Source organism: Opisthocomus hoazin, chromosome 15 (genome assembly GCF_030867145.1).
Source record: "Opisthocomus hoazin isolate bOpiHoa1 chromosome 15, bOpiHoa1.hap1, whole genome shotgun sequence".
Classification (NCBI taxonomy): domain Eukaryota; kingdom Metazoa; phylum Chordata; class Aves; order Opisthocomiformes; family Opisthocomidae; genus Opisthocomus; species Opisthocomus hoazin.
In genome coordinates this window covers 21,999,986-22,027,967 of record NC_134428.1, presented here as the reverse complement: position 1 = coordinate 22,027,967, position 27,982 = coordinate 21,999,986, and the positions used below count along the sequence as shown (strand labels likewise).

The window sequence follows — 27,982 nt, the reverse complement described above, 5'->3', positions numbered from 1 at the left end:
AAACAAATGCTAAGAGGAGAAACAACATTCCCCAACCACATACAACAAATTAAGGTAACAGAACAGTTAAAATAAATGAAAAAAAAATAGTAGAAATTTAAAACTTTGTTATAGCTTTAAAATATTAACGTTCTTGATACATTAGAAATCACATTCAGATCTCAAATTACTTAAAAAATGTATGGCTCCATATTTATTAAAAAAAACAAAAACACAACAAAACCACTGTATCCCATCTGACACGGAAACGCAGGTCCTGCTCCTTGGATGCTCGTATTTGCTGTCTCCTCCGGTGAGCAGCGGGCTCCTCAGCACCCCCAGGACACTCTCCCACCCCTCGTGGGAGCCACAGTCTGCCTGTGCAGTCAGGCATCTCACAGGAGCAGTGCTGCAACATGGCCAGGTAAAGAAGATGAGCTTCACGTCCACTGCCCCAGGTGGAGCTTTCCCCCTTGGGATACACACCTGTTTTTTAAAAAGCACTGATCATGAAAACAAGTCACAAAGAATACTTTTGATATCAGCTGTAAAAAAACCCACAAAACCCAAAACATCTGGCTGGAGGTGTCTTGTACAGGCAACACCAGGAACTGAAATGCAGGCATGGCTTTAGTTCCCCCACCCATCCCCGTCTTTAAATTAAGTGCCAAATCTAGGTGAAAAGGGTAAGGCTTGCCCAGATCTCCACAGCCAAACACTTCTGTCAAGCCACTGAGGTATTCCAGGTCCTTGTCTCACTACAGCCTTCCCCTAAGGGCTCAGTGGGAATGCATGTATGCAAAACAAGGGGAGATTCAGATTTCTCTAAATTTTTTTTTTTTAAGCAAATATTCAGAGTTGGATCTGAATTTCCAGCTTTACCGTCCATTGCTCACATACACCTTTTGATTTATCCCTAAGCAGCTTTTAACAGTCCTTTGGATATCTACAGAATCCTAAATGCTCTTCTTGGCTACGTGGAGGCTGGCGGCAGGCTGGACAAGGCCAGTCTCATCACCGTACAAACGGCATGTCCAGAACCCAAGGCAATATATGGTCTCGTATGATTTTTGTATTTTAAAACCATTCTGTTTTCCACATCAGCATATTTGAATTAGTTTTTTTTTTTTTTTTTAAGAAATTCTCTGTTTTCCATTAGGAACAAATGATCTTATAAACAACAATATTCTGGTTCCCTCCCTCCACTTCAAGCCCATTTTGGGGGAGAAAAAGATAAAGCGAATTTAGGTTTACAGCAATTCATTTGCTACACAGCCAACTTGCCAACCCAGCAGCCTGTTCACCCCTGAAGAGCGGCATATCAATCAGCAGAACATTAGGATATTCTGCACCAGACTTTTAGCAGCAAGGCAGTGAAATGGAAGGAAATTTCACTTTTTCTGCTCCATTTGAATCTCATTTTTCTTCAGCTAACAGACATTTCTTCTCAACGTTGCCCTTAGCTTTAAGGGAGGCTCTGTTTCACACTGCTTTAAGTGAAACTGAGGTGGGGTAGAAGCAGGACTGAAAGGTCTGGATCATGGCAAAGGTGCCAGGGTCCGGGACAGCGGGTGCATTGCTTAACTCCACCGCAGACACAAAGCAGTAACCAAATACGAAGAGAAGTCTGGTGCTCACAAGGGCTGTTTTCTGCTGAGGAGGAAAGCCGTTTCCTTCCACTACTCCGATTCTGGTTATTCTTCTTACCACCAATCCTGTCCCCCTTTAAGCATCAAAGCCCGACCACGGACAGTAAGCAGAAACCATGGTGCAGCATTCACTCGGGTCCTTACAGAGACAGGAATTCCAATTTCTGGAAGAATAATTAGGATTAGGAAGCCAAGTATCACGTGCTTTTAGGATTAATTCTCCAAAGGCCCAAGTGGGTCAAAACACAGGCTTCTGTGGATTTAGTGATCCTTGTGGAGTTAAACCACAACTGAAATTTGGCCAGTTAAGGAAAATTTACTCCCTGTTAATGGGAGCATTGGAAAAGCATTTATGCATTTGTTTTTAAGGGGATTACACACCTCACGCCCCATGAAGAGACAGAAGCAGCATAAAAGGAGAATAATCTCACCACAGAGGAAAAGAAACTATTTCATGGTGCCCGAGTGTTCGCTTAGCCATCTGACAGACAGACAGGGAGGAACTCCTCAACCTTACAGCATCTTCACGGACCCTGCATTTGTTTCCTGTCTGAAATAAGGTCCCATTACCTACAGAGCAGAATCTGCAAAGAACTCCCTGATACCGCGTCTAGAGACAATCTGAGGCGAGGAAGGATCCCAGCCTTCATTAGTGCCATCTGCGGGATTTTCTTGCCAGAAAAGCAGCACCGACTGGGGTAGCTGAAAGCGTGACAGAGCCAGAAGCAAGGCTCCTGCACAAGGAAGATGCAAGTACCAAGTCACCTCTTCTGCTCTGCGAGAGGAATGAAAGCAGTCATTGAAGGAAAGCTGCTTCTACTGGCTGCCCACATTCGTTACAAAAATAGGTACATCATTCTTTTAGAATCAGTGCTTGGTGCGGGAATTTACCAACATACTGTATAAAAATCTGTGTAAAGTACCATTTAAGAGAAAGAAATAGTCATGGACCACTTATGTATCTATATTTACACACACACAGTCACATACACACACATTAATAAATACAAATTTTATGTTTACACAGTTCTAATTTAATATTCTCTGGAAAAAAATTTAAAGGGTTTCTTCCTTAGCTGCCACCCATAAATTTTCAATAGTTTCTTCTACCTTAGCAGTGACAGGGTAGACTTGGCACAACTACCCTCAGGCTCCGAAACTTGAAGTGACATGCAAGGAGAGGACCAGCCACACATTCTGAAGGGTTTTAATTCAGTGTTGGTAAATTGAAAAGGTATCAAAAGAATTTTCTGAACATATAAATACAACAGTTAAGAGCTGATTAAAAATTTGGAATTTAAATATAGTGCTCCAAGAAAACCAAGTCTTTTTCAAAATGTCTTGCTCAGGCCAAAGTAAAATGCTCACTGCTGTACTACTACCCCGTGAAAGACAACCTAGCACAGAAAGCCCACCATCACAGCTAGGTATTTCCTGCTAGTTATTATATACACATATATCCACACCTGTGCGCACAAACACATGCACTGTCCCACAGATAACCCACCCAGCAGAGAGGGAGTCTACTGATCTAAGTAATCCCAGCCAAACAGCCACCAGACAGCCAGAGACATGCTCCCACAGTCATAGCTACGTTTTGATTCGGTCCGGATTGAAACGCAAGAAGGCATCACTTCCCACTCCATCAGTTCCAGCAATCCAGATGACCTTGTAGTGTAGCTGCTTTCTGCAGCACAGCTGGCTCCACTGTGAGCTACACTTTACAACAGTAGTGTATGCTATAGTAATAGCAGCTTTGGCACAATTTTTCACCCAGAAAGAAACGAAGTTACACGACGGAACAGTCTGTTGTATAACTGCAGCCTAACACACAGATTCACACCAGATGATGCAGACCTTCAAGCAATGACATTAATTAGGAGTTGGATTAAAGGACTCTGGCGCTGGCAGAAACAATTACAAATAGAAGGGAAAAACTGATGGCGAGCAGAAACAGGAGTTGCCCAAGAGACCAGCTGGCAAGGGAAGACAGATAATTTGCTGCAGGGTGGCGTTTGCAAACTCGAAAGCTCTGTGTGCTGCAAGGGCAAAATTATGAAGCTAGTCCTTTTCCTTTGGAGGTTCATTGCTAATGCTTAAGTCCAACTTTATTAGCAGCAGGACTAAAAAACCCAAAAGATTTCACAGCAAGGTAGAAACTCAACCTAAGTTCCATGTTGGATTGAAACTCTCATTTGATGAGGTAAAGCGACCAGAATCCTTCAGCACTGCCTCTTACTCAAAAAGCTACATGGCCCAATCTAGTACTCTTCCTTGGAAGAGAGGGACGAGAGGGTTGCATACGTATGAATGCAATCCATAGTATTTCTAGTTCACTTTGTGACTCTTACTTCTTACACTATACTCAAAGCAGCTGAAGGTGAGCCAGCAGGGCACCTTCCAGCAAAGCAGACCGAACAGGTACTGGGCTGTACTGGCAAAACTGTAGCTTGCAGGTCATAGGAAACCGATTCTTCTACTTCATCTGGCATTTGCTAGACTGTATCTAGAGTACTGTTGCCAGTTTTGGGCTCCCCAGTATCAGAGATCTTCTGCAGCAATTCCACCTGCTCTGCTGGGGGCTTAAGGAGGTGACATACAAGAAGAGACTGAGACAACCAGGTTGGTTCAGCCTTAAGGAAAGCAAAAGGAGAAAAAAAAAAAGTCTTACCAGTGTCTTCAATTACCTATCTGGAAGATGCAGAGAAGGCAGAGCTGTGACACGGTAGGACGAGAGGCAATGAACACATGCAGCTGCATGGGAAATACTCAGATAGGTGAGAAAAGTTTTCACCTTGTGAGTAGTCAGAGTGGAACAGGGACCAGAGCCATGGAACCTCCACCGACTGGACAAGTTCATAGCAACGTGATCTAGTTGGACCTGCTCTGAGCTGGAGGTTGTAGAAGAGATGTCCAAAGGTTTGGGTTCTTTCAACTCAAATATTCTATGCTTCTGCACAGCTACAACTGGCTAATGGCAGAGACAACAAACAGACAAGAGATCTGAGCTTCCCTAATACTAAAGTTTTATGTGATCTATGTTCATCAGGGATAAACTACAATTTATAAGTCACAGTTTAAACCTGAGAAACAAAGATGGAACAACCAACCAGTTGGTATTTAATCCTTCAATACAATAAGCTTGAAGAAATACCTTTTGATCCTCTATAGCAAGGTACAGAACTATCACTTGATTAAATCCTTGTCATGCAAGATCCCCAAACCTAAGTATTGCAGGGAGACGTTTCTCCTTTCATCCCACATTTTGACATTCATCTACATGCTTGCACATATCAGAGCGATACCAAGTATCTCACTGGGAAACCTCCTTGCTAACACAGATGAAAGGCTCTAACTTCAATTTAACTTCTCCAGCGGCCAGTGAAAAGTGTTCCACACCACACTGTATGAGAGCTCAGGTCGGGTGCTTGCACCTGTTTAGATCTAGGTCCCTAGCTTTCTGTGCTTCAAGTCTTATTTTACTGCTGGCATTTCCTTCTACTGAAAAAGGGGGAGAAAACATGTGGAAGTTAACTCAGAATGACAGTTCTAGTCTTGTACACAAGACATATGTCTAAAACATGGAAAATCAAGTTTACTCTCCCAAAAACCTCAAGCCAGACCATGGTATTGATTGCAGAAGCATTTTAAAGGCTTCAGCTGTTATTTAACTATTTCTTTCTTCTTACAAAGCTTTCACATGTCTCTGAAAAGACTCTCCTGAACAAGCTGTGTCCAGCAGTAACAGAATTAAAACACAGCATGAAAATTAAATACGTAGCGACCAGACTGACCTTTCTCAACCGGCTCCGGGGCCCCATGCATCCCACAGGTATTTTCATCCTTGAGTCCTTGTGCAGAGCTTAATGCAAGGTGCTGCTCCCGTCAGTGGATAAAAATGACTGTATATGCTACAGGGGACAGCGTTAACAGCATGTGGGGGGACAAACATGAGAAGGAAAATGTGTTGAAAAGAATATCTGAGCTAATCAAGAACTTCCATTCTGTGTTCAGCACTGTGTTGTGTTATCACTACATCACATTAAATTGGTCTCACTGTAAAAAGCTCTCTGCATCACAAGAGCCAAGGTCAAGACAAAACAATAACTAAGGAATTCCAGTGGAATAAAACCAAGAACAACTACATTCGGCTTTTGCAAACTGAAGCAATGAGAGCTGCTATTAACTGACTGTAATCAAAGTAAGCTAGTCTTTGTCACTGCCCAAGATGGGAGGGGAAAAAAAAATAATAAAAAAAAAAAATCAATAGGCCATGGTGAAAAGTGAATTCACACTTAAAGTTTTCGCAGGTCCAAGCCACAGCAGATTGAATATTCAACATGCCTCTACCATCATTATAGAGACAGCAGAAGATGCAGTGAAACCTCCTACTCCTCTCCCCCTCAAACCTCAGTTAATATTACTAATTGAGGACATGAAATGCAACTTTAGACAAAAAAAAAAGTGATAAAATTTTAAATAATCCAAGTACTGCATAGAACTATAAAAGTAACATTTTCTTCAGTTGAAAGCTTAATTCTACCACCACATTAATTTCCATTCCTCCGCAGTGCTCAAAACTGAAAGCCTGGGGAACCAGGACCCATGTAAAACACCGTGGTGCTGTTTTCTAGACTGAACAGTGTGTTGAAGATTTAATCTGGAGGCCTGAAACATGATGTCCCCACCTCTCATGTATTCCAGATGAGGACCACATTTTTCCACAGCTCTCAACAGGGTTTAGTAAGAACTGTTCTTGTACCTAGTATCAGGCATCAATATGGCAATGTATAGGCAAACCTTAAAAAAAAAAAGTTTAAGTGGCACGGCTGCTTCCTACAGTAGCAGGGAGATGCAGCAGACTGATAACCCCAAAATCCCCTGATAGGATGAACACACAGGTTCCAGACACCTCAAGCAGAAAGGGTGAAGATCAAAGGCATTTGCTTATCCTTAACTCGCATGTTAACCAATGGGCATCGTGAGCCACAGAAGGAAGACTGAAAGAATTACCCTGTTCTAAATACTGAGGAGGCAAATCTATATGCGCAACCTGAGGATGGACTTCCAAGAGGTATCTATAAAGCAGCAGCTGGTGTATGAAAACACTGTCATTCAGCTGATGTATTTCTATGGTGCTGGATTAAATTGCAGAACTTTGGGGCCTAATTATTTAGACTTTCCAAGAGAAAGGCCGCAGTAAAGAAAAATCCACAAAACTTTGGCAGCTTCACATCCTGAACAGTGTTCCGTTGGTTGCTCATCTTGCGCTGACTCACCCCATGTACTGGAAACCCAAGAGTCCTCTGCTTCAGGAAAGCTCCCTAGCCCCAGGGCTGTTTCAGAGGCGTGCCTGTATCTAAAGCAGCAGTCACCCGAAAGTAACGATTAATCACAGATAAACCATGCTGCACTCTCACTTGCGCGTTCTTCCTTGAAGTCCATTTTATTGAAATCCGGCTTTGAAAAGGCTACAGAAAACCGAGCTAATCTTGGTGCTTTTGTGCTATGCCACACCTAGCTTTCCTAGCAGGAAAAGTGACAGCTGGAGGCTGGCCTGCTTCCATTACTTTGTGGTCTGTAACAATCCTCCTTCACAAAACCATTTCAAAGCACTAAAATCCAATCTAATAACTTGTCACTAAAGGTACACACTTAAGTTTTGAAAGCCTCGCTGTAGATAAACGAACTGTCCTGAATTTTTTGTGGGCCTCTAACTGCAGAAAGTAACCAGAAATCACAAGACCAAGAAATTCTTTCCTTGTTTCAGAATTATTTCTCACAAAACAATTGGCTTGAGAATAAAACATGGCTGGGTTTTATTCAAGTGGTGGGACTTGGCTATTGAATAGGATTTGGCAAAGAGAAAGGAAACCTCGAAGGGAAGCAGTGCTGCCAGCCGTTACCTTGCAGATTTCCTCCCCCTGCCCAAATTCCAGCAGACACTGAACGGTTGTGCCCTACCCCCTAATCCCCGTGACAGTATCGTTCACTGCACGTTGAGGAAATCTTTTTGCAACATGTTTATGTAGCAGGCTCGTCTCTCTGCTCTGCGATAGCATTGTCAGACTGTACAAGACAGCAACCTGACAATAAATCAGTACAGATAGGGAGATAACCTACCAGAGGCATATCCCATCCCTCTTAAGTCTCTTTTGCCATTACCAAAGCCATAACATTTCCTAAATCAAAAGACCTCCGCTGTGCTGCCAGAAGACACTTAGCCAAGGGGAATCGCAAAGAGATGTAAAACCAAAGGGGTTAGCTGAAGGCTACGCAGAGGTTGGTTTCTTTGCCAGTCACAAGGCATCACACCCACCCACCGTTACATGTGGCTGAAGTGACTCAAATCCACTTTACTCATAAGACTTACTACGTGAAGGGCCTGGAATTCAGTTTGACTAAAAGCCTCCTCCTATTGGCCAACTCAAATGGTCCTCAAGGGAGGAGAGGTGGGAGAGGGAGCTAAGCAATGAAAGGAAACCTCCAAATTCCTTTTGGAAAACCAGTGTAAGATCTCCAGTGGCTTCTGTCACATGGAAAGTGAAAGGTCTCTTTTGCCTTGGTCTCTACACACTTACAGAATTTGTATTAAACACTGTATGAACCCTGCAGCCTCTCACCCCAGCTCTCAACTCCCCTCAGAAGAACACCACAGAAGCCTTGCTGTTAGCCATGGCAGAGGGTCAGTGACGGACTCCAAACCAGCCCCTGGCCTCCTGACCATCGTCCAGGTAGTTGAGGACCACGCTACCAACACGAGGAAGGCAGACTGCCCTAGTGCAGAAGACAAACCAGTAATGTTCTCAAGATCAGAGACAGCGGCTATGTCTTCACCTACAGTGCTATTTTGAACAAAATCTGGTGCTCCAGCACAGGATGTAATCAATCAAATGCACACAGAACCTTTTGGAGACTCCCTTCCCCATGTGATCCTCAGTCATCAAGATACTTTGGCTGTTGTCCAGAGCAAGTAATGAATAATTGTAAGAAATCACTGAAGGTACAAACCCCTTTGTTTTTAACATCTTTACAGGAACCGAATTAATACAGTTCCCCTGTCATCTTATTCTCCCTCAGAGGGAATGAAGAGAAATTGCATCTGGAAATGCAGGTGGTTGAGCCTTGTAGCTCTTCCTCCTGAATCCCCACATAAATAAACATTCATTCATATTCAGAATTTTTCTGCTTTAAAAAAAGAAAATAATTTGCCTTTTTCTTTAAGTTTGGTACCATGTTTCTTTAATGCTGTTGTTGTGAGATACTGCACCCATCTTTCAACATTTGATTGCCTTAGGTGGCCTTTTTAAAATGGTCCTATGTTTCAAAGCTCTGAGAAGCACAGTATTAAGGCATAGAAAATGAGGAGTTTTTTTCCAGGGAGCAGACTGTATTTGTGTTACATTCCTTTAGGTGCTGAACTGCAAATCCCATCCCCTTGGAGCCAAAAGGGGAAAAGACAGTTAAAAATATCCCAGCAGTCATACAATCAGTTGTCTGTATTTTTTTGAATTTTTTTTTTTAAAAAAAAAAAAAAAGGAAAAAATATCCCGTAGGTAAAGACAGAAGAGTTCCAGGTATGGGTTCTTGGGAGGGGTTTTCCATTCTTTTTGGCACCTTGTGATTCTATCAGTTGTTGACCTCCCATTTAAAAATCCAGCTTTAAAAAGAGCTCTTTATTCGCTATGTTTTGCGCTGTTACAGTTGTGGTTTGTTTTCTTTGAAAGCTGCTTTAGGGGCTGCTGCCATCCCAGGCCCACCCTGCATCACTCCAGCTCCTCTCACCAATTCTTCATTCACTGGTTGCCTGTCCTTGTGGCCCTGTAGACGTGATGACTCCAGTTTGGGCTGGGACTGCTCCACTGGACTCTTCTATCCGGGGTCTTTTGACTTCAGGTTCACTGGAAGAGGCTGCTGCTGTCTCTTCGGTCCCTGTCTCACACACCCGGCTGACTACAACAGGAGTGGATGAGCTGGCCTGGGCTGCAAGAAGCTGCAATGGATTTGCAAGAGCTGGGAAGTAGGACAAGAGAGAGAAAAAGAATTAATGTGATGAACTAACACAAGCGTTTGCTATTCCAGAAAACAAAACACTACAGTCAAATGCGATAGCTGGCACAGATTCAAGTGCTGTTTTCAAGTCCATTTTGCAAGGCTTGCTAGCCTTGTCTCTTTCCCCTCTCCTTGCACAATCCCAGCTTTGTGCAAGTTTACTAAACTGGTAATAACTCCTTCCACAGGAGAACTTCCTGCTTCCTATCTGTTGTCAAACAAGGCATTGCCAGCTAAGCATTCATCTCCAGAAGCGGAGGATCAATCCCCTGTTAAAATTACAGCACACCTCCTCTTTGAGAGGCAGTACCTACCTTTGAGAGGTAGTTCTCTGGCCACCTACAATCAGAGCTTCTTGCAAGCTACAACATCTGTGTGCTGTGCCTTCATTTTAGAGGGGTCTCTCTAGCCCTGCTTGCACAGTAAGAACAGCCAGTTTGTTGGAAAACTACATTACAATCCAAACATTGTACTGACATCTCAGTTGTCAAAGGGGCAGGGAAAGAGCTTACCCCAGACAACCAAATGCTTTCCCATCAGAACTGCGATCAGAATGTAGGAATTTCTGGCTCCCAATCATGTATTCCAGTACTGACAAAAGCTCTCACCCTCCCATTAATAAAAGTGGTGAGAAAGATGACAATTTAAGTAGCAACTCTCTGTAAAAATGTCTACAATTCCTAGTTCCAGACAGAGAATGTGCTTACACACTGGCTTTGGCACACAACACTGCCTGGAAAACAACACCCATGCAGTTTTTGGACTCTGCATCAATCCACGAGGCAGCCAAAGGGGACTCAGGAGACTGCACATCCTCTGCCCTCCAGACTGATTTGCAAAGGAGGGAATGACAGAACATTAGTGGTGTGTTCACTGCTAAGTGCATCAAAAAAGGAGCCCTAGGATAAACAAAGCAAACAGAACAAAGACCCTCAAAGTCCAGCAAGAGTATCAAGAGGATGAGGGAAAAAAAATAGGGCAAGGAGGAGGGCGGTCACCAATTACAGACTTACAGAAAACCTAAACCATGCAGCTGAAGTTAGCTTTGTACAGACAAAAGTCAAGAGACCCCGTCTCTGCTCTGTCAGCCAGAAAAATCCACTGCCACTTACAAAAAACCTCATACTCAGATGCAACTGGAATACTTTCCAGTTTGATGAGAGCGCTAGAAAAGTTTTGGTGAGATCAGAGTAATATAAAAATGTTAAATAAAGAACTGTTTGATGCTGCATTAGACAAACACCACTGCTGGGTAGCAGCAACTCCACCTATCTCATCTATTTAATATCTTAATGTCCTAGCTGCATAAAAACCTTATCACTATCATTTTTTCATTGCTCCAATAAGATTATTGCAATTCAAGTGTGAGTCAGGTGAAACTGAATAGACGTGGCAGAAAATTCCACAGAAACATTCCTATTTTGCTTCTTGAAAGCCCTTAAAATCCCACCAGTGCCCTTCATTTCAAACTCCCCCTAAGCACCAGCCTGGGACAGCGAGGTGCTTAGCATCAGATTGGAAACGGCTGTAAGACCATCCCCAGTCATCATCCTTCACTGGGCAAAACCTGAGGTGCTGAGCAAGCAATAAGAGGAGGCTGCCAAGACATAGCTAGTACGGGATTTTAAACATCAGGCTTGACAAATGACTAGAACACATCCTGTCTAAAAAAAAGTATTCTACATTCATTCACCTGATGATCTTATTTCTCTCAGGCTCTAAAACCATAAGATGGGAAAGTATGTTATTTTCTTAATACTCTATGGAGTCATATTTCACAAGATCTAGAGCGCACCATGGAAATTTTATTATTTGGCATGCTGAAAGCAAAAGCTGTTTGTCAGAGGAAAACTAATGAAAAGAGGCTCTACACAAGAATCACGAACACTTTCAACAAGTAACCCTTAAAAGGCAGGGAGTGTAAGTAGTCATAAGTGCATAGCTAAGGACAAAGCAAAGATGCTAGACTTTTCAGAAGCGATGGTAGATAGCAAAACTTTCCCATAGGAAAAAGGAGCAGAAGTGGACAGAAGGATATCTATCATTGGCATTTACAGCCATAGAAGCTGAAAAATTGATAACCTTTGGAATTTGACACTTGGAATAACCCGTATAGCTAAGAAGAAAACCTTTACAGCTTTACAATCTAACTGCTAAGCTCAGAGAGCAATCAGGAACCAGAAAGCAACGGAAACAGAGCCTACCATAAGCACTGCCGGTGATGCTGTTGGTGGGGACGGCATGCTTCCCATTCTGGGTGACTGCCCGTACGGGGAGCTGATGCTGTCCGATGGTCACTGGAGCTGCCTGCTGAAGGATCGTGACTGTCTGTCCTGGAACGCCCTGTGCCATTTGACTGGCGACTGTCTGAATTACACGGCTGGCTGTAGGTATCGTGGCAAATGCGATCGTTGGCTTTTCATCCATGCCTGCTTAAGAGCAGAACAGACGACAATCATTTACCACCCTGCCTTAGGAGCAGGCTTTGTTCTCATTAACACTTTAGCAGTGATATGTACCCCAGGCTTACAAATGTGAAAATACCTCAGCACCACAAAGTCACTTGCCTTTGACATGTCCAAGGTTTACAGAGTGTGAACTGAAAGCATTGCTTCTCAGGCTGAAGCAGCTTAGTCACAAAAGTAACAGATTTGGGCTCCAAGGAGCTGAGAATATTCCTAGAGGCCTAATACTGTGAGAAGTGCCCAGGACTCTTTAGGGTAGCATCAGGCTCTACACACACACACACTTTCTGCAGTCCAATTCATACAGTGTAGTCAGCTCTGATGAGGTAAAGAAGGTAATGGTTCACTCACCCTGCTCATTAGGCAAAGAACACTACAATCGGGGACATAAGAATAGAGAAAATTAGTCCCTCTGAAATGCGTATTTTGAAGCACATCAGAAGGTAGGGGATGAATATCTGAAAACACAAAAATACTCTCTATTGCACATATTGCACATATACTCAATCAATGTCAAGAACATTTTTCTTACAGCAAAAGCCATCTAGCTAAAAAAAAAAAAAAAATCAGGATTACAAACTTGACCCCTTGTCCTATAAAGGCATGATCTCCCTTACTGGCACGCTACAGCTGTGATATGGAGAGCAGTCACTGCAAATCTCATAGCTTACTTGGCAATTACAGGCAAATTTGCCTGACTCTCAATATCACACAGTAGGAGAAGGCATTAGGATCTTAAACAATGCCTGGAGCCAAAAGTCTCCAACAGCTTGCTGTCAGGCCTGCAAGTAGGCTGATTTAAAAGGAGGTCTTCCCACAATTGCAAGCTTTTGCCAGCTATGGAAGTACAGGAAGAAACCAGGAGGGAGAGCTGGGGGCTGGGGGCAGGGGAAGGAAGGCTGAGTTCCTCGATAAATGTAACTGTTTGAGAGCACTCAGCCACCCATCTCACTTCCCAGGATGAGCAAGGGGTCAATTCAGCAGGTGCGTAACAGCTACAGGACAGGATCCTGCTGGACATGCAGGAGAGAAGAGCCACTCTTCCCTTCCAGAGGCTCTGTGGGTCTCAGAGCAGAGAAGGCAGGCAGGAAGCACAAACTCCTTAGTCCTGCAGGAAGAGAAGACTTCTCCCATTTTAACATTAGAAGACAAGAAGAGTGGAGCTAGATAGGACATAAGCATTGAGCTGAGACCTGCAAGGGCAGGCTGGTAGCAAGTGGGGAGAGAAAAGGCAAGGAAGACTGGGAGATTAGCAAGGAAAATGAAGCAACAAGGAAGAACAAAGGGAAGGTAGAAACTAGAAAAGGATGAGTGGAAATGAGAGGGACAAGTAAGGAAAGAATGAGTGACAGTAAGAACTAGTGAATGAAAGGAGGGAGCAGGTGACAAACAGGCAGCTGCAACTGCTGGCGCTTCAGGCACACATACGGGATCCAGACAGGAATTTCTAGAGAATGCAAGTGAAACTCAAGCAGCATAACCCGTGCTGAACTAAAAATGCCAGTGGTCCTGCTACTGCAGTGGAGGAAGGTCTTTGTCATTTTTGTCTTTCCCTTGAAGAAGAACCATTGCCTCACTAACCACAAAAGCCAAGCAGAGTAACTAGTCTTGCTGCTGGTACAAGACACACCTATCCTGTAGCGCTAAGCCCTTCTGAAATGGTGAGTGGACAAGGTGTTGTCTAGATCACAGCAAGAGAACATTTAACTCACTAAATCCCCCAAGGCTGGAATTTCCAGCTTCAGAAAAAAGAGGCCTTTGTTGCAACTGGTTTTCAAAGACTGCTTTAATGGGGCACTGCCTGCACTTCCAGAAGCACACGTGTACCTCTAGGAATCCAGGCCTACGGAAGAGAAAGGCTCAATCGTTTATTTACAAGATCATCCTGAAGCAGAGAGTTTCAGCCTTTCCCAGACCATCTCTTTTGGCTAGAAAGCACACATTTCTATAGCACATCCAGCTGACCAATACACAGGCATAATATTGATATTGGGGATAATACAAATATTTAAAGCACTGAATGTTTTTATAGCCTCCAGTCTGTTATATTTCTTCCCCACAGGAAGGAAGGGAGCACAGTTGTCCTGCCCACTGGTAGAAACATCAAATGGATGAGCTCTTACTTGGTTTAAGTTTTACCTGCAGAAATATCTTTCATTAAGGGCTAAGCACCCAGTGAGCAAAACAGTGTTTGACCACCCACCACCCCAAGCTTGCTCAAGACTTCTTAGCTGAGTAGTAAGGGAGGTGAAAAGCTACCTCGGTGGTCACCAGCCAAGTCCAACACTGCTCCTGCAGCTTCATGCGCTCCTCCTGCTGTGCCCTGATTTGTGAGGATGTATCCGTTTGCAGAGTTTGCAGAGGTGGTCACAACTCGGACCATTGTAACAGTGGGAGCTTGTTGAACTACGTGAATTGCATGACACGAAGGCTGTTGAGAAGTCACTATTGATGCTGGCATGTACGCAACTGGTTTTGCCACCAGAGTAGAAGGTCGGGGAGGAACAGCCATAATCACTGGCTGGGCACTGACTGGAGATCCTAAACAGAAGAGAGAAGCACACATTAACAGCAGAGGCAAAAAAAGCCCTCCATGTATTTCACCTATGCACTTCTAATCTGCAATACTCAGTCCTTCAGCATTGGCAGGACTGGGGGTAAGGAACGAAGAAAAAAAAAAAAGGCTTCAAAATACCACTTTCAGTCTTCTCTTTCCTAACTTACAAAAATCTTACTTGCCATCCAAGCACAAAGAAGCTTTACTTAATGAGCTTTGCCTTCCAGCTTCACCAGGAACACCCTATACACCAGGTCAGTTACAGCATGGCTGACAACCAGATACTTACCAGGGCTTAACAAACCATCAAGGCCCTGGCCACGGCACCAGAGTCCTGTGTAGCCAAGCTGATCTTATCCAGAAGGCTGGTAAATTAGTGTGAGCAGGCTATGCACTGCCATGGCTGCTCTACTGTCAGTTCTTTAGAGCTACCTAACTCAAGGTTAGCTCATGTGTTTCTACATATTCCTTTATCTTCTGCCCCCTCATCCAAAGACTAGTAAGAAAAATGGGCTGAAGTTGCACACACATCATCAGTCTCTAACAAAGTGGAAAGAGACACCGAGATCCTCCTGTAACACACTGCCAGAAGCATTCCTGCGGTGTCCTCAGCATGACACTAGTGCAACTGAACAGTCACCCTCTATGAAACAAGAGCTACTCACCAGGTGCACTCTGCGAATACCGATACTCTGGAACTGAGGCTAACTTTGACCCAAAGTCGTGATCATGTGGAATAGGTGAGCCCTCCCGTGATAGGCACTCTGGAGTCTGTAGGCCACTCGAGTGAGGGGACAGCAGGCCAGGGTGAGTAGGGGAGGCAGGAGCACTCCTGAAACACCAGAACATAGTGTTGGCAAGTGTAGATGCATTTCAATCACAAGACAGCAGCAGAGACCAAGAGTCATCTCCAGTGCAGGATTCTCTAGCAGGACAGCCTTTCTTCCATGCTACCCACTATAGTCTTGCTGGGAAGAGCTGAAAAGGTACACAGTAACCTCACAAACATTCTAGCACCAAATACTGTCATACTATTCCTTGCTGATGGAAACTGGACCCTTCAGAGTATGCTTAACATTTCAAGACCCACTGCTGACACAGAAGCTGCAAGCAAGTGCCTCATGCTCAGATCAGTTTTATAACTTCAGGCCGCTCTCAAAGGATCTTTGTCAGTGTTTGAGAGTGATGGGGAGAGGAAGAAAGATGCAATGTAGATACAAGTGTCTGGCCCCACATATGCTTACAGAGCAGTTGCTCCCCCTTCTCCCCGTTGCCTCCCTCCCCAACCACCTGGCTCCCACCTCTGGTCCCATGTGGCCAAACTCATGAGGAATTGAGCATCTTTTTAATGACAAAAAAAGATAGAGAAGCTGATCAGCCAAAAACCTTTCCTCCTGTTTGCCCCTAGTTTTAAAAGGCAGAAAAGAAGATGTGTGGGAGGAATGTTACATGAAACTGCTCCTGCTAGTGCTGAATTACAAGTCTTCTCCTCGCAGCTACAGGGCTAAGAGAAAGCTGTCATTGCACACAGCTCCTCCTTTGCAGTCACACCGCTGACTGCAGTGGCTACCCAGAACATCCCCCTACCACTTCACTGCTGACAGCCATGATCAACCTGATCTGCCCTATAGGAGAGCGTTTTAAATACCAAAAAAGTTATTCCCACTATGATCTAACCCACATCTAAACACAGCTTTCCTGAAGTGAGAGACTGGCATCTGAAAACACTTACTCCAGTGATAACTGCTTTGAATTTCTTTGAAGTGATGCCAAAACATATATGTTGTTTGATGCATTTTTGTAGTTTGGTTCTGGATTTTTTTTTTGTAAACACTTAAGAAGTCAAAACAGTTTTTGGATTATGCCTCAGGACTATCTAACTGTATTACCTCTCAAACTATAACCAGAAGTAAAGTTTGCTAGCTGTACTTCAGTAAAATTTTGTTTTCTTTGTAATGAGTTTGGCACAGAGATTAGAGGAAGTTGAAGTTACCTGGAGGAGAGAGGCCCAAAAGGTGTTCGGAAGCAGGACACTCCTCTTTGCCTTCGTTTTCTAAATGCTTGCTCTACTAGTTTGGCTTCAGAGGCAGGGTCAATTCGCCAAAAGGAGCCCTTTCCAGGCTCTTCCTGGGAACGTGGGACTTTAATAAAGTAACGGTTCAAGGAGAGGTTGTGCCGAATGGAATTCTGCAGAAAGCAGAGGAATGAGATTATTATTTTGCCATGAGGAAGCATACAACAAAGACAAATGGGTTTCGACACACAGCTTGGAAAAATAAAATTCACACCACCAGAATTAGTATTGAAGACAGAAACAAGTCACTCAACGCACACAGCTCTGAAGTCACAGGAGAACTGTGAGAAAACCTGGGGAAACGTGTCAGACAGTTTCTATTAACCATGCTGAAAGATGGGTTTGCTTGGTATTATACCATCACTTACATCTGGAGCCAGGCAACGCAGTAACTCTTCTTTGGAAAGCAATGGACATGAAGCTTTTGCTGAGGCAGGGGGAAATCACTGTAAACCACATCAAAACCCTCTCAAAAGACAGGCTTTATTCTAGGCAAGTGGAAAAAACTGCCTGAGCCTGTGCTAACCACTTACCTGCCAAACAATCACTGGGGTGCCCAAACATGCCGTAAAGGACACTGCATTTCATGGCAATCATAAGACAAGCTGGCCAACTTGCCCTGCCTCCAAGAAGAATCCATTATTTCTGTTGCACTAGTCTAGAACTGTACGGCTGTCCAGATGTTCTATGATTCTATGTTGATAAGAACATTTATCCTTTTCATTGCAAAAGCCCACCTCTGACTGGGTGTAGCACTGTCTTTTGGGCTAGGTGTAAGGCTCAGTAAGCCCAGGTGGGCACAAGCTCATTTCTCTTCCACTTTCAAAACAAAACAAGAGCTTTTGTAGCAGCTCTAGACGAGCTCTTCACAAGCAGAGCCTTACAATGCCGCTAGTAGGGGAGGGGAAAAGACAACTTCACCCTCCACTGAAATGCAGCTCTCTTTGAAGAAGGATGCAGCAACTCGTTCGCAAAGCACAACTCTGCCGAGCAGGTTAAGGCAGGAAGTGAATTCCACAATTAATTACAACTGCAGGGAAAAGCCAGGGAGGAAGAAATGTCTTTATTCCAACTGCACTCAAAGTGCACCAAGCACTACTGCTCCTGCCAGTTGAACACAATGAAATCAGCAGCTGCAAGAGTCTTCTCAGCTGCACTAGTGTATTACATTCAAATGACAACAACCATTTCAGAGGTGTGATGCCAAGAAAAAGTCTGAAAGTAGGCGGAGCTGAGGTTTCTGGAACTTTGAAAGCAGCCCTCAAGTGAACATTTAAGCTTGATCTAGCACTTGTTAACTACATCCAGGCTCTCCTGTGAAGCTGGTCAGATTTCCTTTTAACACCACGATGAAGGCACAGACTCAAAGTTCCCCAAGTCCCCATTCTGAGATCCAAAACTCGCCAACTGTGACTTAGGCAATGCAGTTGATACACTGTGAAAACAAAACACCTGTGACGATCTAAGGTATTGTTATGGTTAGAAACTGGGACCTCAGTTTTACGCTGGACATCTTCTGCTTAGACAGATCATGCCAAACAAAGTGAAGGATTAAGTAGTAAGTATCTGGACAGAGAAGTGACTGATAGCAAGGATGTGGAAGAATAAAAAACAAACAAAAATGAAAGACACATGACTACAGAATCAGAATAATTTCAGAAACCAGAGAGCCCAGTAGTAACACACTACACGGCCCTAGAAAGTAGTTCGAAAAACCGCACCACCCACAAACAAACCAGTTAGCTTACATTAAACAAATTCACTCTGGGAATAGTCAAAGCAGCTCTATTCCCAGTGCCACAAATCTTGAATAAGTGTGTTTCAAAGCAGTTAAGCCCTGTCAAAGTAGTTTGAAAGCTTGTCAGTGTCAAGAACTCACCTGCCAGCCTTTGTCAGCAGTCCTGTAATACGGATAATGCTTGGTAATGTGGGCATAAATCCCACTTAGTGTTAATTGCCTGTCCTGTGCTGAAGATATAGCCTGCACAATTAGCTGAGCATAAGAATAGGGTGGCTTGGACTCATCCTAAGGGGAAAAAAACCAAACAAATTTAGCCACTAGCAAAGAATTCCTACACTGAAGTTTACCAACAACCCAAACAAAAAAAGCACATCAGGCTGCAGTTTCCACAGATTCTGAGAGAGCAAAGGGCAACTAAGAGCAGCATCCCCCTCTTCCCTTTCACTCCTATTTTATACCGCCACTTCCCAGTTTAGCACAAGCATTTGTGTGCAAACAGGACTAAAGGCATGAGCCAGATTAAAGTATCTCCTTCCCTCTCCCCACGAATACACACACTAAAAGGCTAACTTTAATCTAGTTCCATTTCCCACTGAATTACCACACATGCTTACACCAGCACAACAAACAGGATCAGGACAAGCAATTGGAAACAAAGTTAACAGTTGCAGGGTACCTCCACTGCTTTCAGCATTCATGAAACTAAAGCCTTCAATTCTGCCCAGCTACAACTGAACTTTCTTAGCAAGGTTTCATGCAAGTAGACTACCAGCTCTCCCCAACAGCAAGCCCAACAGTAAACTTGATCCTCTCCAGCAGGATTTGTTTCATTCTAGGAACTTTAATTTGTTTGCCAGATCTCATATTCCCAGCTCTTCATATTACTCCATCAAGAACAGCCCTTCTCGTCTCAAGGGAGAATTCCATCTACAAAAAGCCATCTAGTATTGCACTTCTCCACCCAGTCCCAAATCAGGTGGTTCTGGATCTAGACCTTTAACTTTGATCTGAAGATCAGCTCCCCAAAATTAAGTTTTATCATTATAATTAAGTTTTTTTAATCTAAATTCCACTTGCTGCTCTCCTCATTTAACACTTGTTTGACAGGCCTTCATGTTTGTTTTTAAAGTCAGGTTACAGAATTCTCATGGCAAGCATCTAGTTTCTTCCCCTTTCTCCAACTGTGTCTTGCAAAACACCATTAATTAAAAGGAGAAAACAAGACTGAACTTTAATGCACCTGTTATTCATGGGGTCTTGATTTATCAAAATAGCAGAAAAATTCTTCTCGCTTAACCTTTTTAGTGAATGACTTGAATACATTTTGGGCAGCTAAGCAAACAGACTCAACAACTAATAAGACACTGGTTTGAAGACATGGTCTCAAAACCCTGGAGGATACTGTATACAACACTGTTACGGCCAGGGTATTCTTACAACCCTCTTAACTATATCCAGCACCGCCAATAAACTGCCAGGTCTTCATAAGCCTCCCAATCAGCGCTGCTAGGTAAGGAACGTTTCTTTGAACCTTTGGGCTGTCTCCGCCAGATGCATCTGCCTGCTGTTCTGATGCTGCTTTTGCTGCATACTCTGCTGCCAGCTGCAGATCCGAGGTAATGTTGTGAACAAAACGATATCCTGAGGATCCAGCACCACGTGGACTGGCCGGGCAAGAGTTGGGAACACTGGAGAGGCAAAAAAGGAAATAAAATTATCTGTTGCGTTATTTATTAACACAACACAAAGTTCTTACTCTCTAAGGTACAGTAAAGCTCCCAGGTCACTGAGAAGCAGATATGTGCTGGACTTCTTTTTGCCCTGTGTCTTATCCACAGGAAGATTTGAGGGAAAAAATCATCAGAGATAAAATTGGAATTTCTACAAAACCCTGACATGCCCCACCCCCTTTCCGCAATCCCAAGACAGCAGAATCTCAAAGCATTTAACAATACCTCTGTGTTCAGAGAAGCACTCAAAACAATATACACTGTATCAAGGATGAATACTTAAACAAATAGCTTGCCATCATAACTTGTGAATGAACAACACGCCACTCTCCTTATAACACAGGTAATATTTAATCAACTTTTTTTTAACAGATACGGGCTGTGTTCTTTTACAGGATCATAGTTAAAGCACTCAGGGCAGGCATCTGCCATGAGGGTCCTTGTCTAACACAAAACATGAGCTTGAGCAGATCACACCCTCACGAGCTTCACACAGTTAGAGGCAGGGATTTCCTTGATTCACCAGCACACGAATGCAGCTAACCAAAGGGAGCTGCAGTCACTAGTACACAACACAGAAGGTAGCTCACTCCTCAGCTTTGGCTAGCATGGAGAAGACACGTTTAGAATCCCAGGGCCACCACGAGATGGCATTACAGGAACAACTACTGAGCAGGAAAGCCCTTCTAAAACTGATAGAAAAAGCTGCAAACAAATAAAAGGTTGCTATAATTTGCAGCACCACTCAGACATGCAGAAGTGAGTGCTACAAGATGAGAACTAATCAGAAAGGCTTGTCTAGGGATCACACATCCTTGATTTGCGGGGCTGGAAGGACGGGAGGAGAGAGATGAGCCTGGGAATCTGAAGTTCTCTGTCTCTCCTCTGTTCTGTGCTGTCCAGCATCGAGGGGTGCAATGCCAGAGCAGCATGGCGCATAGTCAAATCCCAGGATTACATATGTCTTCTACATAAGAGCAGATAAACAGTGAACAAGAAAGCAAAACAACACACAGAAGATTTACATAGCAAACAAGCAGTTCAAATTGTATGAAAAGATGCAAAACTGAAGCCCACAGCTAGGAACTAGAATTCAGTAAAACTGGCACAAACAATCCTCCTCTTAGTCAAATGCCCAACAGCAGTGCTAATGTGGACACAAATAAATGCAGTAACTGACACTCACTGCAGCAGTGGCTAACTGCTGCACAAAAAACCACAGAACGTGGTCCCTTCCTCAAAAAGGTGACTGTAAACAGCTTCCCCCACATGCACGTACACACGTGGAGGAGCGGAAACAGTGAGACAACCCTTGTTTGCTCAATGGGCAGTACCTGCGCTGCATAAGCAACGTGACAGCGTAAGGAATGATCATTTCCTACCGCAGTCCAGCCTGTAAACTGAGAAGTGCTGCTTCTCCTTGTGGCCTCTTTGCAAATGGCTGCAGTGCTGAGCTCAGCACAACCGAGACTGGTTTCTTTTAAAAGTGAATTCTAGGACTGGGGGGACCTGGGGAGAGGGAAAAAACAACTGATATATCCAGCCACAACAAATCCTTGCAACTGGAAACCCAAGCTCACCCATCTCCCATGCACTAGCCATGCGACGTGTTGCACAGTGTTCGGTAACCCCTGCAGCACCCACCGAGTCCTTTGCATTAATGGGTTTACAATGAAGATGAGCCCATATGTATAAATCTCTCTTTGCCAGAGATAAAGGCATTTCTTACCCAGCCTTTCAGCAGCAGAGACCTGTTTGTGCAGGAAAATGAATCAAAGTTCGCTATTCCACACTTTGAGCCTGCTTTGGAAGTGGATAATGCTAAACCACAGAAAACACTCTTGATGCCTTAGTACTCACACGAGGAGCTGGTGTGAATTTAATTATTCCGCTGTCATTTTTCAATAGCTTCTCCATATATATACTTCTTATAATGTGTAGATAATTACATATGAAAGCCATTTTCATACATGAAACAATCACAAACTAAGAACACAGCAATTCTTTCTATCTTTATGTTTGGCACCCAAGCAATTACTGTAACACAAGGACTGGGAATGGAATAGGATGAAACAGTTTTCCGATTTTGTTGTCGGCAGAAATACATGAACAGCAAACCACGGAGACAGCAGCCAAAACTCAGGTCAACGACATGGAGAAGAGAAAAGTTCTTAAGTAAATGCATGCGCTGCACAGAGATGTACTTCGCTTTTTTTTTTTTTTTTCAAATAAAACTAGTATGGCTTCGAAGATCATCCCATGCAGTTCAGACAAGAATTGGTTTGATTCTTCAAGATCAGCAGAGCAAGTAGCCCAGATTTTGCTGTTCAGATTTTAGCTTCTGAAGCTGATAATGAGTTTTAAGTACGATTTCTTGCCTTTTTTTTTTTTTTTTTTTAACACAGAAGGAGAAACCCTTACCCTGCAGGGCTGTGATTCTCCTGAGTCTTGACAAAGCCCCTCCAACCTCAAGTATTGTTAACTTTTAGAAAAGCCAGTCTCTCCCAGCAGATAGTCACTGAAGAACCTGAAAGTCCACTAAAGCAGCAGCTGCCCAGTGGGACAGCCCAGTCATAGCCGAAGATTTGGAAGAGGTATTATTCTTTTACCAGAACAGAGCACTTCTACCCAGATAGACCTGCTTCCTCTCAGCCTGGATCAATCATCAAATCAAGAGACATGGGTACAGAACAAACACCACGAACTTTCAGCGACTCCATGCAGAGAGACAGGGTAACACATGCTGCTAAGTGCTCAAGCTCTCAGTCCATCATCAGAGAGCTCTTCAGAGGAAGGGAGAAAGAGCTGACTACTGGAAAAAACAAGGAGGCACAATCTGTTGTTGCCTCCCCCTGCCATGGGACAGAAGGGGTGAAGAAACAGTTTTACTAAAAATACCTCTCTGAGGGTTAAGTTAAAATTATACATCGGTGCAGTCAGAAGAAAACAAGCAAACACAATGCAGTGACATCAGTTTCCTGGAGTTCCTGGAATTCTCCTAGCTACCCAGGGCCAGAGCTGGCCAGGGACACTTGTGTGCACCCTTTAAAAATACTACAGAACAAAGAAACTTCTCCCAACAAACACCTGTTCATGCTACAAAACAAAAGTTAAGCATGCGGACAGTGATTATGATTTGTTGGATACTAATATTGCATCAATACTTGGAGATAACTTGATCCATTTTGATACTATAACTTTCACTGAGAAAAGCACAGCTAGGTTTGCAATTTCACCCAGCTCTCAGACATCCCAACTTACTGCTGTGATCCATGCTTACTGTCCATGCAGGCAATCTTAGCTTACAAGCAATCCAAGCTAATTTGGGTTGAGCTTGTCTGTTACGGACGAGGGCATTCTGAAGAGCAAGCAAGCGTTCTATACCACTGAAAGATACACAAAGCATGTGAGCAAACCAGCTGCAGTTAGCCACAGTCTTAATCCCATGGCACCACAGTTAATGCCCCAAGTCCCAGAGATCTTTCGTATCCACGGAGGATTCAGCATCTCAACTTCAAACACTGACTGCAGGCAGCCATTGAGCTGCAGTTCCCCAAATATCACACTGAGACTCAGCTTTAGAATCAGACTACAGCCACGTGCTGAATCACGTCGGTCCTATGCAGCATTTTCCATTTAACATTTAACACTTCTTTGGCTGGAAGGCCAGAAAGATGAGGGTTGAACACAGCATCTGCAATCCATTCATTCATGTAACAGGCAGAATGCCTTTTGAACACCGGGCTTAACTTCTGGCTATTAAGAACATAACAGGTCTCGCAGCATCATGATTCACTTTCAACCCCTGCCAACAAGAACCCAGCCTCTTAAGTTCACAGCACTTTCTAGCAACAATTAAGTCTTTAAACACCAGCTGTTGGAGAAGATGTACAACTTACTGCATTGCTGCTGGCACGTCCAATATCAGTTTGCTTTGGCTCAACAATCAAGAGTGCAAAAATAGGATTTACTACTGTGTGCACGATGTGTCCACACCCAGGGCACTGTGTGTTGTTTTGTCTCTTCTCATTTAGGAAAACAAAAAAAACACGGAGGATACAGCAGATCCAGAGAAGGTACTAACAGGGATAACTGGGATGATCAGAGATAGGGAATGAATTCCATACAGGAAACAGTTTAAGACAGAAGCTGAGGTGCAAGGTGACAGAGCCTATAAAGAACACAGCCAAGGAGAGGTGTTCAGCTCCTGGCCTCTTCCAACAGAAGATCTAGTGAACACAAACCCAAACTCAGCAGCATGGCCAAAACAACAGAGTGCTTTATGCTTGGTGTTACACTGCAGAACAACAAGTTGTAAGACAGGGCTGATGCAAAAAGCTTACGTGAATGCGAAAGGCCATTATCCAAGTTCTTGGGGAAAAGAGGAAGACTGAATCCATCAGGGGCTTTATCAGACAGATGATCTGGAAGTCCCTGCCCCGAGGCATTCCCTGATCCAAGAAAATGGTGGGGGCAGACCGCACCTAAGTTAGCATTACTCTGTTTTCTGTGTTCTTACATTACCCCAAAGATACCTTTCTGAGGCAGAATACTGGGCCAGAGGGATCTGTTGCCTGAGCACATACAGCGATTCTTACGCAAAGATCTCCAGACTCTCAATACTAGCCACATTTTACAGGCTGAGGGAAGAAAAAAAAAAAAAAGATGAAGCAACAAGTGGTTAAATGATTTATTTATGGCCACATTACAAGTCTATGAACAAGCTGGGAACAGAAACACTCCCAAACCCCAGTGCCAATTTCCCCAGAAGGAGAGGCAGTACAAGAATGCAGGAAAGCTGCCCTATTACTTAGTTTCATTCCTTTCTGCAAGAAAGGTATCTGTCGGGATCAAGCTATAGAGGCTTACTGTAAGCTAGGTATATGCATAAAGTACTTTTGCTCTCTGTGACAAAGCAGAAATATTACCTAGGATCCCACACAAAAATGTTCACCTAACTTGTAATCTGCATTGCTAAAGAGGAAAAAAAAACCATCTCTTCGACGGGTTTAGGATATGGTACACACATGGGCAATGCCTTTAAAAAAATGCTTTAGTGCACATTTGTGAAGCAGGTACAAGAGACATTGCAGTGCTAAGCGTTACAACCTCGACAATGCTGCCAATATACAGATTCCTGTCTGAACAGTGAAATTTTGTTAAGCCCCTACTGAGTACAAAAGAGGAACCCGTTTCTTAAAATCTTCTCCAGTCTCCTCCTCAAAAGCAAATTGGAGGCATGTTGCCCTACACACAAGGACTATGGTTGAGAAATGCCACAAACCTCAGACTACCTCTATATTCATTTCATGAGCCTGCAAAAAGGGGCACCAAAAGATACATGGACACTTCTTACGTGCAATAAGCAAGAATCAGGTCAAAGTACAGCACTTTGGCTTGCGAAATGAACATTTCCATGATACACCAATCAGCAATAATGGGTGAGAATCCTCTGCTGCTCTCTCCTTCCCCGGCCTAGCCCCAAAAACATAAATCAGAAAGGCAAGTCCTTGCATGCTGCATGTTTCAGGTTTCAGAAACAATCACAAGTGGTGAGACTGCCAAACCAAGCTGGATTTTGATGCGAAAGGAGAAATCTGCGAGCTACTGCTTAACACTGATGAAAAACAAAGCTGTCGAACAAGCCGCAGCGAGAGAAAGTTAGCTATCCACAGAAGTTGAAATTCTTATTACTTGTCCATGCTCCAGCAGTTCCCCTCTTTGAAAGGAAGTGAGCTCACTCCGACCGCGGCTTCAGCAAACATTTTACACTGATCAGGGGAAGAGGAAGTGCTTGTGTAGCCGGCGACCTCTGCAGCCTTTCCTCCAGCACATGGCTTGGCACATCTCCTCTAGCACATGGTCCATTATCTGAAATAAACATGCGTAGGAACTCCCAAGCCTGTTAGAGATTGTTGCTTTTCTTACGTGATGTATATGCATCACATGAGTTGGCTTGTGGTTTGGAGACAAGGGTGATTAAAAATAATCACCGGTCTGTCCAATTGTGGGAGTTACCTGAGCTGTATATTCTGCCTGAATGCAGGAAGTAATGGATAACCAAGACAATGCAAAAGAGCCTGCAAAAAACGTGCCTTGGAGCTCTTCACTGGCTTTTCAGTTAAATGGCTAATAGTGCTATAGGAAGAAGGAAAGCCTGAATGAAACTGAGCAGACAATATTTATGCATCCTGTTCCAGTGAGTGAACGCGTCCACTGAAGTCAGGGTTCATTCAGCTTCTCACTACATACCTTGAGAGGAAATGTGCAAGTTCAGCTTAAATCTCAAGTATTCTGAAACAGTGTTGAACGGCTGTCCTAGAGCCTACTGAAAAGCACCCCCTTTTCCAAGCAGAGTCTCAATCAAAGCATAGCCAGCATTTGCACATCTGCTATAACACAGTTCACACACACATAGACTCTTCTGTCATTCTTTACGGAATAAAAGCTCAATACATAAATTATCTATTATACACTACACATGCATAAAAATCAGACAATGAATTTAAGTGACCTGTTAAAGGCCACAAAACAAGGTGGTGCCTAAGCCAAGGTAATTTCAGTTCCTGCAGTGCAGGCCTCCAAGTAATCCACTATCAGAGCATGCAACATGTTACTGAACTAATTTTGCCTAGTGACAATCAGGAAAAAAGGAACAAGGTTTAAAAAAAATATAGCTTCTGAAACCATGGCAATTCAGTTTACATCTTCTGGTTTACTAATTGACCTTATAAAACAAAGATGCAGAAGGATACCAGCTGATCTTTCATTATTCACACCATTAATTTCATTGTAAACTAGGTATTGACCCTTCTCGCAATGGCCAAACATGGGCAGGCTTGTTAAGTACTAACAATTCTTTAAAATACAAATTTGAGTCCACACAGAAATATGTACCAGTTTAGATTAGCACAGAACCTCACCAGACACTTTTCTAGCAGTCGTTCTCACAGGGCTCTAAGGGCTCTTCCTCCTACAGGTCAAAGAATTATTATTATTTTTTTTTTTCCTGATAAAGACTGTGTATGTAACCTAACTATCCATGCCCTTTCAATGAAAAAACAAACAAGTATAAGACAAAGTGTTCAAGCCCACAGCCATTCTGGTGCAGAGATAAGCCAGAAGTAACAGCTGTAAAATAATGAATAACAATACTGACCTCCACAGTACAGCACTTAGTATTTCTTTATTGTAACTTTTTTTAAAAAAGTATATCAGTGAGATCATAATTGCTATTTAGAATAGGGAAGAGTGTACAGAGAAATAATTTCATTTTCATAAATACTAAAGAACCCAACCCTGAGGGGCAGTGCTGGAGAGAGATGCTATTTGGAAAACAGTTAAGTTACTACTAGAGGGTCATTAACACCAATTGGAAGACAATAAAAGGAAAACTAAACACTGTAAATCTAAACTGCAACTCAGCATGACTCCGAGACCAGGAATAGGCTCCTACATCACACCTTGTCTCTGTGGATCTGTTTATAACCCAAGCACAAGCCACTCTTGGGGACTGGACTATAACACGTATTTGGAGGCACATTCATGTCGATATCATGGACTTACAGCAAAACCAGGCAAAGCTAAGACTTTGTAGCACAGGTGAGGAACTTCACATCACCCACCAGCAAGGGTGTCACCCGAAGAGGATCCTCTAAGCACAAGCTGCAGAACATTAAGAGCACACGCCCAAAGACTGTCCCTTACCTCCTGCAATTGTGAATCAGTTCTATCT

At 43.4% G+C, this 27,982-nt stretch overlaps 1 protein-coding gene across 2 annotated transcripts in view; it reads right to left on the bottom strand.

Annotated features, from left to right (window-relative positions):
• Positions 1–34: 34 nt before the first annotated feature.
• The window catches only part of FOXK1 (forkhead box K1), a 58,676-nt gene continuing 30,728 nt past the window's right edge, over positions 35–27,982 (bottom strand). Inside the window, exons 3-9 of one of the 2 annotated variants that reach the window (XM_075436913.1) lie at positions 20,049–20,205; positions 18,656–18,802; positions 16,696–16,889; positions 15,368–15,534; positions 14,405–14,686; positions 11,885–12,112; positions 35–9,641 (exon numbers count right to left, since the gene is read on the bottom strand). In XM_075436913.1, coding sequence (XP_075293028.1) covers positions 9,421–9,641; positions 11,885–12,112; positions 14,405–14,686; positions 15,368–15,534; positions 16,696–16,889; positions 18,656–18,802; positions 20,049–20,205 — 1,396 coding nt within the window. In that variant the 3' untranslated portion in view covers positions 35–9,420. The remainder of the gene's footprint in view (positions 9,642–11,884; positions 12,113–14,404; positions 14,687–15,367; positions 15,535–16,695; positions 16,890–18,655; positions 18,803–20,048; positions 20,206–27,982) is intronic. The other variant, XM_075436914.1, reaches the window with a different exon arrangement.